The sequence below is a fragment of the Akebia trifoliata genome, chromosome 14, assembly GCF_017979445.1.
Source record: "Akebia trifoliata isolate Shusen 1 chromosome 14, ASM1797944v1, whole genome shotgun sequence".
NCBI lineage: Eukaryota > Viridiplantae > Streptophyta > Magnoliopsida > Ranunculales > Lardizabalaceae > Akebia > Akebia trifoliata.
In genome coordinates this window covers 8,632,218-8,649,641 of record NC_141388.1, presented here as the reverse complement: position 1 = coordinate 8,649,641, position 17,424 = coordinate 8,632,218, and the positions used below count along the sequence as shown (strand labels likewise).

The window sequence follows — 17,424 nt, the reverse complement described above, 5'->3', positions numbered from 1 at the left end:
TAAAAATGAGAGAGTTAAATGGATTTAATGAATTCAAAGTGGGACAAATGATAGAGGAAAGAAGTGTTTAACAATCCAGTAGATTTTAAAAAACCTTCAATGAGATCTTTTAAAAACCATAGAAGTAGTAGGATTTTGTTATATATTAAAATGTAAGATCATTCACAATTAAATAAAATTTACATTTATCACCCATCCAGCCAAGATTTCAGATATCTACACTGATCTATCTACCAGTGAGATACAATAACAAGAAAAAAGTTCATGAAAGATGTGGGGAAAAGGCAGGAACAAAATCAAATTCAACCCACATAACGTGCTTCAAAATGAGCATTGAACATCCAACAATCATGATCAAAGTTGACATAAACCTAAAATAAAGTATATTTGGCTATTAGACAGTTTACTTTTGTGCATTTTTAACATAAATTTCGTGGAAATGACAACGAGGTCGTGAAAGGGCTACAAAATCATGATGAAAAAATGCACATAAATCACCAATCGGAGTTACTACAAGGCAAAACACTTGATCTAAATACAGTACATTGTGCTCAAACGAGCTAACTGACTGATACATAGTTCTAATATATAAATATAAAGAAAAAAAACAACAAATTAGATTCCTGTTCAGATTTCACCATCCCAAAATTCTTCAACAGTTCTGTAAGCACCGAACGTCTCATGGACAAAAAAAGTGGCCCTGACTAGCCTTGCCTGCATAATTAACAAAGAAGTGATGATAAGTCTAGCTTCCTTATCACAACTTAAAGAACCAACAACAGAAAAGATTACATGTAAGCACATCGCCTTAAAGAGCATCATTGATTCGGCTTCACAACCATATTTATTGTCTAAAAAAAATGTATTGCTCAACTCAAGCAGGTTCAAACCTCCATGGGTGCAAGATCAATACATGGAAGGCATATTGATGCCCTAATAGATGTACTACTAGCAAGGCAGTAAAACAGCAGTTACCTGTTCAATTCCAGACAACTTCACGAACAACTCCTCGGGAATGGACCAATCAAAGATGTCAAAGTTTTCCTTGATTCTCTTCTCGTTCGTGCTCTTAGGAAGCACGCTGTGACCCATTTGAAGTCCCCATCGGAGTGCAACCTGTGCGGGTGATTTGCCCAATTTCTCTGCGACCATATTTAGAATCGGATGCTTAAGGACGTCACTCTTGAGCCATGACGTTCCTGGGGAACCCAATGGTGAATAACCCTGTAAAAGACCATTGAAAGAAATTTTCACAAATAGGGATAAAATAATAAACTAAATTAAGAACTCAAAAAAAAATTCTTAAAAAGCTTGCATACTCACAGATAGGTGGACTCCCTTCGATTTACAGAAAGCACGTAGCTGCGTCTGGTGCCATGAAGGGTGACATTCCACCTGATTGACGGCAGGAGGCACACGTGCAACTTCTAACAAATCCCCCAACTTCTTTGATGAAAAATTGCTCACACCTATAGCATGAACCTTGCCCGAATCGTAGAGTTCCTCCATTGCTCTCCATGTACTTGGTATATCAGGTTGGGTGAAGTTTTCAGGATTAGAGCCAACAGAACCCTTTTTTATGGAAACCGGCCAATGGATCTACAAGAATTTCGGTAACCCGATTAGTTACAATGAAAGAAAATGCATGAATTTTAAAACCTGTGGTTGGAAAGTCCATGAATCAACCCAAATTAGCAAAGTTGAATCACTTTCAAAACTATTGAGTCAAAAATTAGGTGACTACACATTTCAAGTTTTTGGACAAAGGACTTGCCATAATCAACTGATTCTCACAAATCATGACATTTATTGGCAGAGGGATACATGTTAGAGATTCATAAAAATCTTCAGCAAAAGTCTGGGTTTCATGTGATGAGTGGGACCTATTGGGACCTCCCACTCTACATGGGTAAGTGGTATGAACCTAAATCCTAACTTGATAATTGATTGTAAAATAAGAACAAAATTGATCAATATTATAAGAAAGTTCATCTCATTTGAGGGAGATTGGACCTCCAAATTAACCAATTCAAGATGGTTTAGTCTCCAAATCCAATTAGGACTCAACATCTTTCTCTGGATAATTTTCATTAACTCTTAAGATGGATTTAAATACATACGAAGGAGAAAACTACCCGTAGCCCACTTTTCCCTACAATATAGGAATTAGTTTCCTATTTAGATTAAATAACTAATATTCTCTCACGCATCCTACCCACGTAGGACTCCCTCTTCCCATGCTTTAAGTAACTACTTCTAAGTAATGTTCATATCTATTAATTAACTACCCTACCACTGAACAAGTAATTATCTTATACATCTAATGCACCCAAATTACACTATTCTCATCCCTAGACATTAAGGAAAATCAGATTAAGCCTCAAAAGGCTTAGTTGAGCATGTCTTGTGCAGACACTCCAATTTGAACGGGTCCAACTCGAAAAGGACTCAAAAATACGTATTTTTATCAAAACAACTATCAACGGGCTTAAGGGCCCAAATCTTCAAAAAATGCTTATTTTATTTCAAATAATGGTCTAGGGCCTTTTGCCTGTCCCATGGGCCTTTTGCTTGGCTCATGGGCTAGGAATGGACTACCTCCCACCGTAAATCTACACCCTCACCACCTCACCTCTCAACCCAACCCAATCCTATACATACCTTAACCTAATCAAATCCAACCCAATCCCTAAGCCCATTAGACCTAAACCACCTCACCTCTCAACCCAACCCAAAACCACTACTCTATCCTAAGTCCAAGTCTCAACCCAAGCCCAATGATCACCACAATGATCCAAGATCATCACAATGGGCACATGTCACCACCACCATCCACCTCCCTAATCCATCTACCAACTCCATCACTTTTCTCTAAAAAGTTAACCTACCCACATCTCAACCCATACCCATGTCATAACCTACCCCCATCATTCTCTCCAAATCCCTCATCACAAGCCACCCCCACACCCCTTCTCCCTAATCAACTCACCTAACACTCCCAAAAAATCAATCATTCTCTTACACCACCATTATTTTAACCAAAACTCACTTCATTCTCTCCTAGCACTCAATCCAAATGGGTTGAGAGATCCAACCCATTTGGATCAAAAGAAACCCACTTCCACATATACCCTCCCCCTAATCTCAAATTTCATATGCCCACTTATAAACCCCATGCCATTCTACATCCTCCCACACTTTCACCCCATTTTACCCCTAAAAGTCCTATAAAACCCCCTACTCTCAACACAATCTTGCCCAAAGACTTGAACCGTCCTATCAAGCTTCAATTCCCCCAACTCTCTCTCTTTCTCTCTCTCTCGACTCTAAAAAATTCTCTCATCTCCCAAACTCTCTCTCAATTCCCCTAAATCCCTATCCAACTTTCTAAGGTCAAGCTTATTTACAACCTTAATCCATACGCCAAAGTCCTCCATATTTTCACTTTCAAAGCTAAAAAATACATAATCAAAGAAGACTCATCTCTTGAAGAAAAAAAAGAAGGTCAAAGAAAGTCAAGTCAAGAATAAGGTAGGGTGAGAGCTATAAAGAAAATAATAATACTAATTCTATCTTCCTTTCTCTCCCTTCCATAATTTTCCCTCTTCCACTTCTCCCCTCTCTTTTATTTTTATTGTCATTTTAGATCATCTTTAAGATGTAATGTATACCCTCCCTTACTTCTGGTAAATTAGGCTTCGGCTCAATCAAAAGGGTAGGATTGAAAACCCTTTTCAAAATATTCCTTAAAAGTCCCTACACAATTGCACAGACCACAAAAGTGCTTTGAGACTAAGGCCTTGGGCCTTTTCCTTATGGAAATGGGCTCTTGACCCAAAAGTCTACATTTTTTAAGATGTCCAAAAGTATGAACCATGATAGGGCCCCTTTCTCAATAAGGAAGTCCTCTTTGATTTAAACCAAAATCAAAGTCCCTCGCACTTGAGGGTACAATCGATTTTATCGACTTTTATCTTTATTTTTCAAAACGACCGAATCCGAGGTTACCACCTATGGTAGAGGAAGTAGGGTGGCTAACACCTTCCCTATTCCCTAATATGAACCCCCTTACCTAGATCTTAGGTGGACCAATTACCCTTTATCCATATGAGAGTCACTACAAACAAAACGATTTTTCAAAATTACTTTCTGGGTGCCCATTCACTCTTTTCTAAAAAAGAATAGTGGTGACTCCAAATCCAAGTGGTAGAGATCTTCGGACTCAAAAATCTCATGTCTACATCTTGCATTTATTATTTTGTGTTAAATCTTTGGTCCCACATGGAATAAGTGAAGGAAGTCCATGTGGTTTACTGATGATTGCTCTTCTTTCAAGTGGGTAGCTATGCTACTATGAGCTAAAGCTAACCACATACGCACGCACACCACGCCAAGCGGAGCCACATTGGATTGGATAAGGCACGAGCCAATGGGGAAATGGACCCACATGTGGGCTTTGGTTTATGACGTATAATTTTTTAGTCAAAATTTATTTATCTATTCCTTAAACTCCCTTTTATGACCTTTGTTGGTTATCCAACCGCTTCTAATATATCTGTTGGTTCTGAACCAAACATCTGATCCCTTAAGACATAGAAGAGAAGGAAATAGATCAAGTAATCACAAAGACAAATTGACCATCAAATGGCTAGGGAATTTTTACCATTGTATGGTACTCAAAATTGCTAAATATTGACAAGAATTTATAGCCATATAACTCGCAGCACTCTAACTAAATTACTAATGCAAAAAAGACCTGCGAATTTCAAATTTGACCAGTAAACAAAGGGAAAATACTGATCTTCAGATGCTGATAATACGATTTCCAGATAACTTATCTTAAATTAGAGTCAATGCACAACTATATTCTACTGTAACTCAAAGACAAAACATAATGAATAAAATTGACACATCTCAATTAACCAAAGATTAATTGATATATAGAGTATAAACAGAAATACATACAAGGTATAAATCAATGTAGTCAAGCTGCAAGTCTTTCAGGGTTCTATTTAATGCCTTAGGTACGTCTTCAGGTGCGTGATCAGTACACCTGTAGAGCCATTTTCAAGTTTCATTAATATAGAACAGTAAAAATGTTAAGAAACCAAGTATATATCATAGCAATTTCTTCTACTATGAAGTTGTGATGGTACTCAAAATAATATACAAAAACCAACCAAAGTTTGGAGGTAATCCACAAATCCTCACGCTTCACTAAACCATCTTCTAACACCTTCTTCAAGGCCAAACCAATCTACAACAACCATAAACTAGATCATAGAAAAACATTTATTTTAACAGGAAATGATAAAATAGATTATTCTAAAACAATGAAATCGAAAAGAAGAAACATGGATGTTTCATTTATTGCTAGCTTAAGGACATAATCATCCTATTCTGTATGACATCCAGATTTATAAGGCTTTACATCATCTAATTTAGTTTAGATTAACACAAACATTAATGACCTCCATGAAAAAAGTTCAATTATGATCAATCACCATAAACTTGGATACCATGTAACACCTGTGAAAAGCATTATATAGAGCATGTTTGGAGGGAACTTTCCAAAGTTTATTACTGCCCTTATATAAATATCATGCAAGAAATATAAATGTCAGGAACAATACAATTGAAAGTAGAACAAATCCTCAAATAAAGCCAATCTTCGCTATTCGGACATTTCTATGTCCACCATTTTGTATGCAAATAACAAGTTCTGGTTGAATGAATCATGTTCCTTCATTTAATTCTGTCATTGAACTAAGTCACCTATAGAAATGTAAACAGATTCGAAAGCCATAACCTACCTAGCTATTAATCAAAGAAAAACTGATTAGGATGACGATAACAATGAAAAGAACATATTATACCTCCTTTTCATTGGCATAAATTTGAGCACAATCTATATGTCGATAGCCAACCTGCATGGATAGAGAAATGTAGCAAGTTGAGTGTTTTTCATACAAGACAAGCATGTGACAGGGTGGGATGGTACGTGCAGCCCACCAAGCAAAATATATATAGGACAAGCATGAATGCTAATTTATATGTGAAACAGGTTGCAAAACAAAAATTGCCCAAAAAGACAAAGTTATATATAAGAGGTTTAAGTTTGTAAAGATTACAGGAAGATTTGATCTCTACCCTATTTAAGACAAAAAAAACTACTACTCAGAAGCCAAACATTAAAAATGTTTCTTTGGGGAAAAAAGCTCTTAATTTATTTCTCCTCTTTATATAGACCAAATTAAATATCTCATTTTACTAACATTTCAAAAAGAATAATGATTGATGCATGCATTTTTTGGTACGTGGTTGATATGGAAAGGGCAAAAAACCATAGCTCTTTGGTACTATGCCCTTATCACGTCAACTGTGTACCAAAAATAGCGTGCATTCATCACGACTCTTTTAAAAACTAGAGTAAGCATAAGCATTCTCTTTGGAGTTAAGGGGGGTAAAAGAGGAAAGACAATAAAGTTTGTGAGATGGCTAAGACCAAGCCTCAAGAAGTGAAGGTCTTGAGATCAAATTCCCCCTTAGGGGCCAACCTCTGGGATTTATCCCAAAAATTAATTGGTGCGTGCGGTGAAAGAGGAGTGCACATGCCCTGAGGATTAGTCGGGTCTAAGAGGCCTAGATACCTTTAAATTAAATCTCGAGATTTCTCATTAAGATTAATCTCAACACTCCGTTATGAGGGGATAAAAAAGTGGGGTCCACCATAATGTTTTATGGGTCTTGTTATCGTGTATCATAATGGCACACGTTAAAGTGTAATAAATACACTTTGGAAATTGGACTGTATACCAAAAATACCCTTAAAATGCTTATTCCCAAGGTGTGTTTATCATAGTTTTAAAACTCGGTTTCGCGTCTCATCTCGTCCATGCTTGATATCAAGTCGTCTCGGACGAGTTTTCCGATACGTTTGAGACGTCTCGTCCAAAATTTTTAAAAATGAACGTGCAGTATTAAATCTCGTTCTAAAAATTGACGTCCATCTTGTTCATGCCTGATACCGAGACGACTCGGACGATATGTCTGTCTTGGAGAAGTTTTGAGACCATGGTATTTATTGCACTTTAAGGGCATACGTTAACAAAATCCGTGTTTTATAAGAGTGAGACTAGCATGACTTGTAAGATTTCAAATCTTACTCAGGGTCATTGGGCCCACATGGATTACCGCATTGGCAATCCAACACCATAGCGTTCTAAAACCCTAAAATAGCAGTATGAAGAAATGGTGAAGAAAAAACAATCTCTAATACTCGAAACAGAGGATTAAGATCCACCACAACAAAATCCCAAGTAGTATAAATTTAGAAATCGAACTAATAACAAAGAGGATTATAAGAGCAGTCGATTCTGTTTGATTTCAAATAACTAATAGCACTTAAAGATTCGAAGAACACTTTCCCTTACAGAGTAAGAGAGGGAACAAAAGATTATTAAACTTAAAAATAAAAATAAAAATGAAGAAAACCTTGATTGCAGCAACGACAGCATCACGAACAAGTCCAGGCGCAGACTGCCACGTCCCTAAACCAATCGAAGGGATTTTAGCTCCTGTGTTCAGATCGAAATATCTGATTTCTTCCCCCATTTTCAAACGTAGAAAGAGTTCCAATTATAAAACAAATGGAAACAGAAACAGAGAGAAATCTGTTACTTGTGGAGAAAGTGAAGAGAGTTACAAATGCGTGATCATACAGAAGAAGCAGAGAGGAATTTATAAGCCTCTCTTGTGAAAAGTCAACATTAATATGTCCCTACTTAGATTTGCTTTCTAACCATAAGTACCCGTACATTCGGGTCACCTCATGGATGACGTAATGTGAACGGGAAGTTCATGATTGTTTGCTGACATGGCATGCCATGCTGATGACGTAAGTAATAAGAAAGAAATTTCTCTCTCCTGCTGCCCATAAATTTTTAATTTTTAAGATTTCAAATCTTAAAAAATATTGTGAAATTCACATGGATTATCTCAGTGGCAAGCCAACACCACAATCTCGTAAATTTCTTGATAAACTTCGTGATAAAAAAAATAAATAAATAAACAAATAATTTTTTTCAAATTTGATCAATGATGTTGAAAATGGACGATTACCTAGTATTCAAATTTAAAATTAAAATATAACAATGAAAAATAATTTTTTTTTCTTTTAAATTCATAGAATTTCATCCTCAATAACATTTTTACATTAGATCATATTTTTTTTTTGAATGTGACAAGATGATCTTATTAGGAAATTTTGATTTTTTTTTACTTATTGCTTATATCATTAACACCACATATTGAAACGGTGTTGGTCTGTGTGCAAACAATCACTCCGAAATTCATAAAAAGAAGGAATATACTAGTGGTTAAGAATAAGAGAGGTACTACTGCCACACCAACTTTTACTAAGAATCATGCTAAAACCTCATATCGCACTTCTTGACATGAGAGTGAATAAAAATTATAGATCTTTTTCACTCGTATCTCGATGAAAGCATCTATGATTCTCATACACTTTCACGTCTAGAAGTGCGATATCAGGTTCCAGTCCGAGATCACTTTAGCATTATTCTTTCACTACCGCCACACCAACAGTGTGGCAATAGCAACTCTCTAATAATAAAAAGGGAAACTCTTTCTTCATTGACATAGTAAGATTTTGAGCCTTACTAGGGGTCATTTTTGCTTAAATGGATAACTACATTAGAAATCCAACAACACAACCCTCTAAGTTTCATTGAAAATTCACATAAGAGAATACAATTTCTTTTGAACTAGATTCAAGCTTTTGAACATGGAGAACTTCCACACTTAAAATTAAATTCAACGTTGAAAAAAAATTATTTTTTCTTTTTAATATTCATTGAATTTTGTTTTCTACAACACTAAAGCATTGGATCAAGTTTTTGATGCCAAGAGGTGAGCCTAACGACCCTTAGTAAGGGTGAAATCATTACTAACTTAGTAAGGCTAGGGGGGACTCTTACCACATTTGTAATCCAACTCAACCACCTTCGTAAATGTTTTGTACATAGAAAATTGGGTAAAAAATCATTTTCCCTGTATTTGATTGGTTTTTGGCTTGGCAAAGAGTTTTCCATTATTTCTAAAAAAATCCATCAAAGTGTGAAATATCATTTTTCCCATATTAATAGTCATGAGAAAATGAAAGCTACTCCTAAGTCAAGATTCTAATCTCTTCTCTACCACCACTACCACTATAGTCATGGTTGTCACTGTCGCCGCCGCCGCCGCCTCTCTCTTTCTCTCTTTCTCTCTTTCTTCTTCTTTTTCTTCTTCTTCTTATTATTATCCCTCCTTTCGCCTTTGTCATCATCTTCGCCGCCTCTCTCTCTCTCTCCTTCTCCTTATTCCTTTGATTTTTTTTTCCCCCTAGTTTTTTCCAAATGCAACCAAACAATAGAATTGGATTTTCAACCCTTGTCATTTTCCACCACCATTTTTCATAAATTTCAAATTCTATAGAAAGTGACTTTTCATGCTATTACAAAACATTTCTAGATTTTAAGGGAAACCCAAATTTATAATAAAAAAAAAAAAAACTAATTCAAAATAAATGCTAGTCCTACACGTGGTATGATTCAAGAGGGGTTGGAAATACAAGGAGGATTGTACTCTAGCATAATTCAACTAGAGTTACCTGTAGTGCTAACTAGTTCAACTTGGCTAAATTGAGTTGGTTAATAGTATAGTAGATGAGAGGTTTTGAGACGAGCCCAGCTATCCCTCCATTCGGATTGGGAAAGTGTCCCAAGAATCCAGGAATAGTTGATCATGTCACTTGCTTTCTTTTCTAAAGAGACAATTTATTATCTTGTGAGGCTTTTTTTTAAGTTAACGTGAAGATCCAGGAGAGGATCATCGAGAATCCCATTGAATAAGAAAGTAGGTTCGGAAGAAAATAACTTTTAAGAAGTAAAATGTAATTTCCTTTTACTTATTAAAAAGTAATGATTTTTACTTTTTAAAGGTAATTTTCTAAAATGAATCCAACTAAACTTTATAACATTCAAAAGTCAAAATATTACTTTTTTGTGTGCATCCAAACAGGTTCTAAGTTACCCCCAAACAATTAAGGAAGAAGATTGCATCAAAATACGGGTGTTGCACCAAACACTGGTGATTCTGTTTTATTGTAAGTGAATGCAACAAAAGAACCTAGTAATGAGAGAATTCATGGCTTGATGAGCACAGATAGCATCTCAGGAATCTTTTTCAGATGCGTTCATGAATCCATATCCGAGTTGATTTAGGTTGGAGTTTCTATATCTGCTATATCCATGTGAATCATGTCCCCTATCTCAATGGATACAAAAATAAAAATTCTTCCATTATTAATGACTAATAATAGTATAGGAGAATTGAACATCAGAAAACTAACCTTTTATTTCCATAAAAGAAACCTCAAAAGTATCTATTTGCCCTACACAGGCATTGTTCATACAGATAGTACCATAACACTTACCAATCAAATACATTGTTAATCAAGGAAAACAAACATACTAGATCTGTTCATCATATCTCACCATCCCAGAGTTCTTCAAGAGATCTGTACACACCGAAAGTCTCATGGACATACACATTGCCTCTAAGTAGCCTTGCCTGCACAATGAAAGACCACAACACTCTAACGTAAGATATACAGATTAGATTATTAGAATAAATACGACCATTCATTTACATAAAAAATTAACGTTAATGAAACTAAAGTTCTTGTAAGCTCATTGTAATACAAGCACATAAAAGTTTCTCAATCATAACCAAAGAGACAAACCCCGGAACATAAAAGCAACCATATTATCTTGAACCATTTAATAGACTCGATCCCAGGAGTTCAAACCATGAGGTTGCAGTTAAAGTTGTATGGTTTAACTTAACCAAGGTTCAAACACCATGGGAGTGAAAGCCCAATGGCATGGAACATGCGTCACCGATCAACACGGTGACTCACAATCGGACTCCATAACTAAAACAATTGAAGAACTTGCCTGTTCAATTTCGGAGAACTTCGCAAGCAAGTCCTCTGGAATGGACCAATCAAAGATGTCAAGGTTTTCCTTGATTCTCTTCTCGTTCGTGCTCTTAGGAAGCACACTGTGACCCATTTGAAGTCCCCATCGGAGAGCAACCTGTGCGGGTGGTTTGCCTAATTTCTCTGCAACCATATTTAGAATTGGATTCTTAAGGACGTCACTCTTGAGCCATGTTGTTCCCGGGGAACCCAATGGTGAATACCCCTGTGAAAAATCATTGGAAGAAATAATCACAAATAGGGGTAAATTATTGAACATAAGTACTCAAAATCATGTTAAAGTTAGCGTACTCACAGTTAGATGAACTCCCTTGGATTTACAGAATGCAAATAGCTTGCTCTGTTGCCATGCAGGGTGGCATTCAACCTGGTCGACAGCGGGAGGCACACGTGCAACATCCAACAAATCCCCCAACTTCTTTGAAGAAAAATTGCTCACACCTATAGCACGAACCTTGCCAGAATGGTAGAGTTCTTCCATTGCCCTCCATGTACTAGGTATATCAGGTTGGGTGAGGTTTTCAGGATTAAAGCCAATAGAACCCTTTTTCATGCTAACTGGCCAATGCATCTACAAGAATTTTAGCCACCCCAGTAGTTACAATGAAGAAAATGCTGCTTATCAGCCATGCATTTTTACATGGATAAATAACTAAATATACACACACAAAAAAAATCCATTAATGAGAAAAATCAAGGGACAATATCAATAAATAAATAGAAGAATAAAAGAAGACAATTCATAATATCACATTTCAAAGCTTAGTATCTAAATTCGATCTCATCAAAATTAAACTAAATTCTACCATATCCATAGTTTCATAGTCTCAACTTCCAAATTTTTAACCCCTCAAGAAAGCACAAATTTTTAAGTTTACCAACCATTTAAACCACAAAAGCATAACACCACTAAACACTAGAAAAAGAAGTGGAATAAACTTGACCTAAAGAGAAAACTAGATATAAGGAAGAAACAAAAAGTAATGGAAAATGATGAGCTAGAGATTAATGAAGTTGCAAATTGACTAAGGCTTGTAGAGATTAGGGCCAAAAGGAAAAAATAAATGTAATATACCTAGTAAAGAACATTTATGTAAATAAAGGTTTATAACAGAGACAACTCCGTAATTATAAGATTAGGATGTGATGGTACTAAAAAAAAAAAGAGAAGAAGAAGAAATATATCACATCCCCAAAAGGCATAAGTCTTATTCAAAAGGTGCCCAAAAAATGTGTCCTTCCAAGAAGGCAAAAGCTTTTTCAAGCCTCTTTCCATAAAGCCTTAAAGTGTTTTATCAGAATGTCATCCCAAGGCGAACCTCATGATGTAAGCCTCCAATGCCTTGAAAAACATTGCCCCAAAGGCCCAAAGTCCCCATGATTTAGAAGAGAAGAAATATATCCTGCAACCCTAAAGAACAATGTGACCATCAGATGACTAGAGAACTATTACCAGAGTTAGATACACTAAATTGCTAAATCCTGACAAGAATCTATTACTGCAAAACTCACACCACTCTAACTAAACAATAATGCTAAAGGTCCTGAAGATTTCAAATTCGGCAAATAGTGAAAAGTACAAGTACCAATCTTTAGTGCTAAAGTGGATGCTAATAACACAATTTCCAAAGAATTTATCTTAAACTAGAGACTTCTCACAACTTTACCCTAATGCAACTCTAAGAAAAAACACAATGAATAATGAAGCCCATATTTGCACTAACCTATAAAATTTTACACAAATCAATAAAGAAAATATTAATTGACATAAAGAGTATAATCAGGAACACATACAAGGTACAGATCAATATAGTCGAGCTGCAAGTCTTGCAAAGTTCTATTTAATGCCACAGGTACATCTTCAGCTGCGTAATCAGTACACCTGCAAAGCCATTTTAATTAGAATATAACAGTAAAAATGTTATGCAACTAGCCAAGTGTATGTCTTGTGAAGTTGTGATAATAGTCAAAATAATATGCAAAAACCAACCAGAGTTTGGAGGTAATCCACAATTCCTCACGCTTCACTATACCGTCTTCAAACACCTTCTTCAAAGCCAAACCAATCTGCATCAACGAAAAACTAGATCATAATATAAATTTTATTTTGATACAGTTTACCAGGCAATTATAAATAAGGGATTCTTAAATAATATTCAAAAGGAAGAAAAACTATGTCATTTCAAGAATTTTTTCTCAGTGAAAAAGGAAATTTTAGTCCAACTTATAAATTACCCACCACACATAATCAGATACATGTTATTTACTGCAAACCAAAGGACATATTATCCTCTTCTGTATGCCTCTGGATGGTTCTAAGATCTTAGGAAATGAATGTAACCAACCCACTTTTGTTTGAGTAATTTTCAAATTAACCTTTTATGTTGTTTAATGCATCATAAACAAAGGTTACACAAGAGCCTCTTCGAAACAGGAGAACCAACAATTAGAGCAATGTTCAACATCTGTAGGGCAACCAAATGTCCTTGTCATGGGAATTCATGGTAGCTGGATATTCAAGGCATGTGCATCCTCCAATTTAGTTGAGATAAGTACAAACATTGACATCCACAAAAAAGGTCAATTACAATCAACCAACATCAACATAAATATTATCTAATGCCTATGAAAAGCTTTATATAAGATATGTTTGGATGGCACTTTTGAGATTTTGCCTTTGCCCCTGTACTTAAGTATCATACAATGAAATCAAAACGGGGGCAGGGAGGGGAATGTTGGAACTCTCCTCTCATTTTTAAGAGGAAAAAAATGTTCTTGTTTAAATATTTGGCAGCATTGATCCATTTAGAGTTTTGGGACATTTAAACAGCTCCATCCTTGGTAATGGTATGTCTTGTCTAACTGGCAACCTTTTGTACCCAAATAGCGCAGGTTGGCTGAATGAATCATCTTCCCATTCAATTCTACCATTGAACTAAGTCACTTCAACAAGTTTGAACACACTATTGACCTAAGATAAACTTATTGAGATGATGATGAAGATGAAAATGTAAACAGGAAACAAACATCACGCTCTGAAAAATTACCTCCTCCTCATTGGCATAAAGTTGAGCACAATCTATGTGGCGATAGCCAGCCTGCATGGACAAAGAGATATAGTAAATTGAGTGTATATCATCTAACCATTGTCATGAATACAGTGATTTGCGGGCTAATTTATCTATGAAACAGCTTGCAAACAAAAAAACAAAAAAAATCCAATAAAATATTTGAGTCATGTCAGAGATTTAAGTTTGTGTAGTTACTCAAGATTGCACAACAAAAGTAAGATATCACGATCATTAATATGGGGGAAATTCCCAATAAGGTAGAGACAAATTGAAAATTTCCCAAGAATAATAGGCTATGCATTTTATTCCAAAAACAGTAAACTATCAGTTTTGGAATTAAAACATTTTGGTTAAAGTGGGAAAAATGTTATATTTTAAAATAATAAATATTTTCCCCACTTTAATTTCAGTAAATGGCTAAAAAAATCTGCATTATAAAACAGTTAAACTTTTCCCTTTACCATTTTCAGAATTAAAATGAAAAAAAAAAAAGCCTGCCTTTACATGGACCTAATTAAATGTCTAATATAACATAATAAAATTAATTTTTTTTTTTAAAACCCCACTAGGCTCAGTATCACACAGGAAAAAAATTTAAAAGAGAAAGAAAAAAAAAAAAAAGACACTGAATTTCACATGGAAAATAGGTGCAAATGTCATTTTTCATGTGATTGATTGATTTTTGGCATGGAAAATAATTTTTCACCCTTTCAAAAATCCAACAAAGAGTAGATTTCACTTTCCCACCTATTCTCATGGGAAAATGAAATCATTGTTAAGAAAACGAGTGCAATCGAAACAAGAAAACAAATCGAAAAACAAACACAAGCACAATCACACATAGAAACATAGAGATTTTACATGGTTTCCTCAAGATTTTACCACCACGGACCACACCGATTCCACTATGAAGAAAAAACTCGCAATTACAAATTACACCCTTTCACCAAAATGAGAAATATAAACACCCCCTAGGAAACCTAACTAGGGTTTATACATAATATTAGTGAAATTACGAAAATACCCTTGGAAAAATTTCACACAAAGAAACACAGAGATTTTACGTGGTTCCCTCAAGATTGATGTACGTCCATGGATCACACCGATTTCACTATGAAGAGAAAAACTCGCAGTTACATATTAAACCCTTTCACTAAAACAAGAAATATAAACACCCGAGGAAACCTAAGTAAGGTTTTACATAACATTAGTGAAATTACGAAAATACCCTTGAAAAAATTTCATACAAAGAAACACGGAGATTTTACGTGGTTCCCTCAAAATTGATGTACATCCACGGATTACACCGAATATGAAGAGAAAACTCGCAGTTACAGATTACACCCTTTCACCAAAACGAGAAATATAAACATCCCAGGAAATCTAACAAGGATTTTACATAATATTAGTAAAATTACAAAAATACCCTTGGAAATATTTCACACAAAGATTTTACATGGCTCCCTTAAGATTGAGGTATGTCCACGGATCACACCGATTCTACTATGAAGAGAAAACTCATAGTTACAGATTACACCCTTTCACCAAAATGAGAAATATAAACACCCAAGGAAACCTAACTAGGGTTTAACATAATATTAGTAAAATTATGAAAATACCCTTGGGAAAGTGAGAGACCAGCATGAAGGCGTGCCTTGATTTACACTACCTCCTTGTTGACCAGTACTACTAGGCTCCACAAACCACAACAATTATAACCTTTCTTCTTCTCCTACCCCCACCACAACCGTCACCATTTACCGCCACCATGACCTCTCTCTCTCTCTCTCTCTCTCTCTCTCTCTCTAACAATGGAATTAAGTTTTCCATGATTCCCATTTTCCTAAGGAATTTAGAATCTATGGATTTTGATTTTCCATGCTTCAAACACACCCTCTAATTACTTCTCTTGGGATTTTGATCTACATTCATTTCCTAACAATCCAAAACCCTAAAAGAAGTAAATGGAGCAAAAACGAAAATCCATCCCAATTTGTAAAAAGCTCGAAACAGAGGATTAAAATCCACCAGAACAAAATTCTAAATAGAAGAAATTTAGAAATCGAACTAATAAAGAAAATGACCCAATAACTAATAGCACTGAAAGATTTCAAGAACAATTTCCCATTAAGAGTAAGAAAGAGAGACAATAAAGATCAAACTTAAATGAAGAATACTTTGATCGCAGTAACGACAGCTTCTCCCACAAGTCCAGGCTCTGCCTGCCACGTCCCTAACCCGATCGAAGGGATTTTAGCTCCTGTGTTCAGCTCGAAATATCTGATTTCTTCCGCCATTTTCGAATGTAGAGTTCGAACAGCAACACAATGAAGAGAGAGAGCTCTACAGTGTACAGTCTCCAACTAACTAATGTGGGAGAATATTCGGTGATAATTACAAGAAGAACGTATCCCTAACAAACAGATCTATAGGAAATCTTTTTTCCATCTCAGCCGTACATTTGTTCGATAACCTTAATTATTTGTCGATTTTATTGAATTTGATGTTTTTAGTGCGGGTGGTCACTGTAGCACCTATCTCTTTGGTCGGCTTGATTTTTTTGGTGTAAGATAAGCACCATACATTCGATCCACGTCACGAATCACTAAAAAAATGTGACTGATTAAAGAAGTGTAATTTAAACATACCCCTCCATGTTTTGTTAAATATTTAAGATACCCCTATCTTTTCAAACTGATGACATGTCCTCTTGAAGTCGGTCTTCTCTGATAGACTAATAAAAATGACCTGAATGCCCTCATCTTCAATCTCTAGTCAAAATCTATTCTTCTTTTTTTTTTCTTCCCAAATTGGGTAGTCTTTAACTCTATTTCAATAATCTTTTTTCCTCTAATTTCAAACTTGAGATCATATCTACTTCAACAATTATTGAGTGATTATTCTCCCTCAAGAGTCAAGAATAAGAAAATATAGCATAGAAAACGACTTTGAAAAATACGTGTTGATCCTGTATTTTTTGGATTCAAATCTAATCATTGGAAGAATTTAAAAAAGAAACATTTGAAAAATGTTTGATGAACAAACATTTTTCGAAAAGTTAGTTCAAATAGTGTTTCCAAAAAAGGTCAATTTAACAGATTTTTGGATTGTTAGTTTTATCATATCGGGAAAACACATGTTGGACAAGCGTTTATCATCTTTTATAAAACCTTAAAGAATAATGATTTTCTAACAAGAAAGTCTCCAGTCGATCAATACTCGACTAACATGTGCATGGACATGGAACCATAAATCTTTTTTCTCAGGATACACAACTGTACATCTTTT

General features: G+C 35.3%; 2 protein-coding genes across 2 annotated transcripts; both read right to left on the bottom strand.

Moving 5' to 3' along the window:
- Positions 1 to 394: 394 nt before the first annotated feature.
- LOC147386033 (NADPH-dependent aldo-keto reductase, chloroplastic-like) lies at positions 395 to 7,695 on the bottom strand. The gene is made up of 7 exons (XM_086424426.1): positions 7,495 to 7,695; positions 5,877 to 5,927; positions 5,181 to 5,257; positions 4,966 to 5,053; positions 1,324 to 1,599; positions 976 to 1,224; positions 395 to 714 (listed from the first exon to the last, which is right to left on the bottom strand). The coding sequence occupies exons 1-7, from the start codon at positions 7,612 to 7,614 to the stop codon at positions 628 to 630; spliced, it is 948 nt and encodes a 315-aa protein (XP_086280552.1). The 5' UTR covers positions 7,615 to 7,695; the 3' UTR covers positions 395 to 627.
- A 2,699-nt stretch (positions 7,696 to 10,394) lies between these two features.
- Positions 10,395 to 16,506, bottom strand: LOC147386032 (NADPH-dependent aldo-keto reductase, chloroplastic-like). Its single transcript, XM_086424423.1, has 7 exons — positions 16,314 to 16,506; positions 14,113 to 14,163; positions 13,056 to 13,132; positions 12,860 to 12,947; positions 11,361 to 11,636; positions 11,022 to 11,270; positions 10,395 to 10,635 (listed from the first exon to the last, which is right to left on the bottom strand). The coding sequence occupies exons 1-7, from the start codon at positions 16,431 to 16,433 to the stop codon at positions 10,549 to 10,551; spliced, it is 948 nt and encodes a 315-aa protein (XP_086280549.1). The 5' UTR covers positions 16,434 to 16,506; the 3' UTR covers positions 10,395 to 10,548.
- Between the last annotated feature and the right edge of the window lie 918 nt (positions 16,507 to 17,424).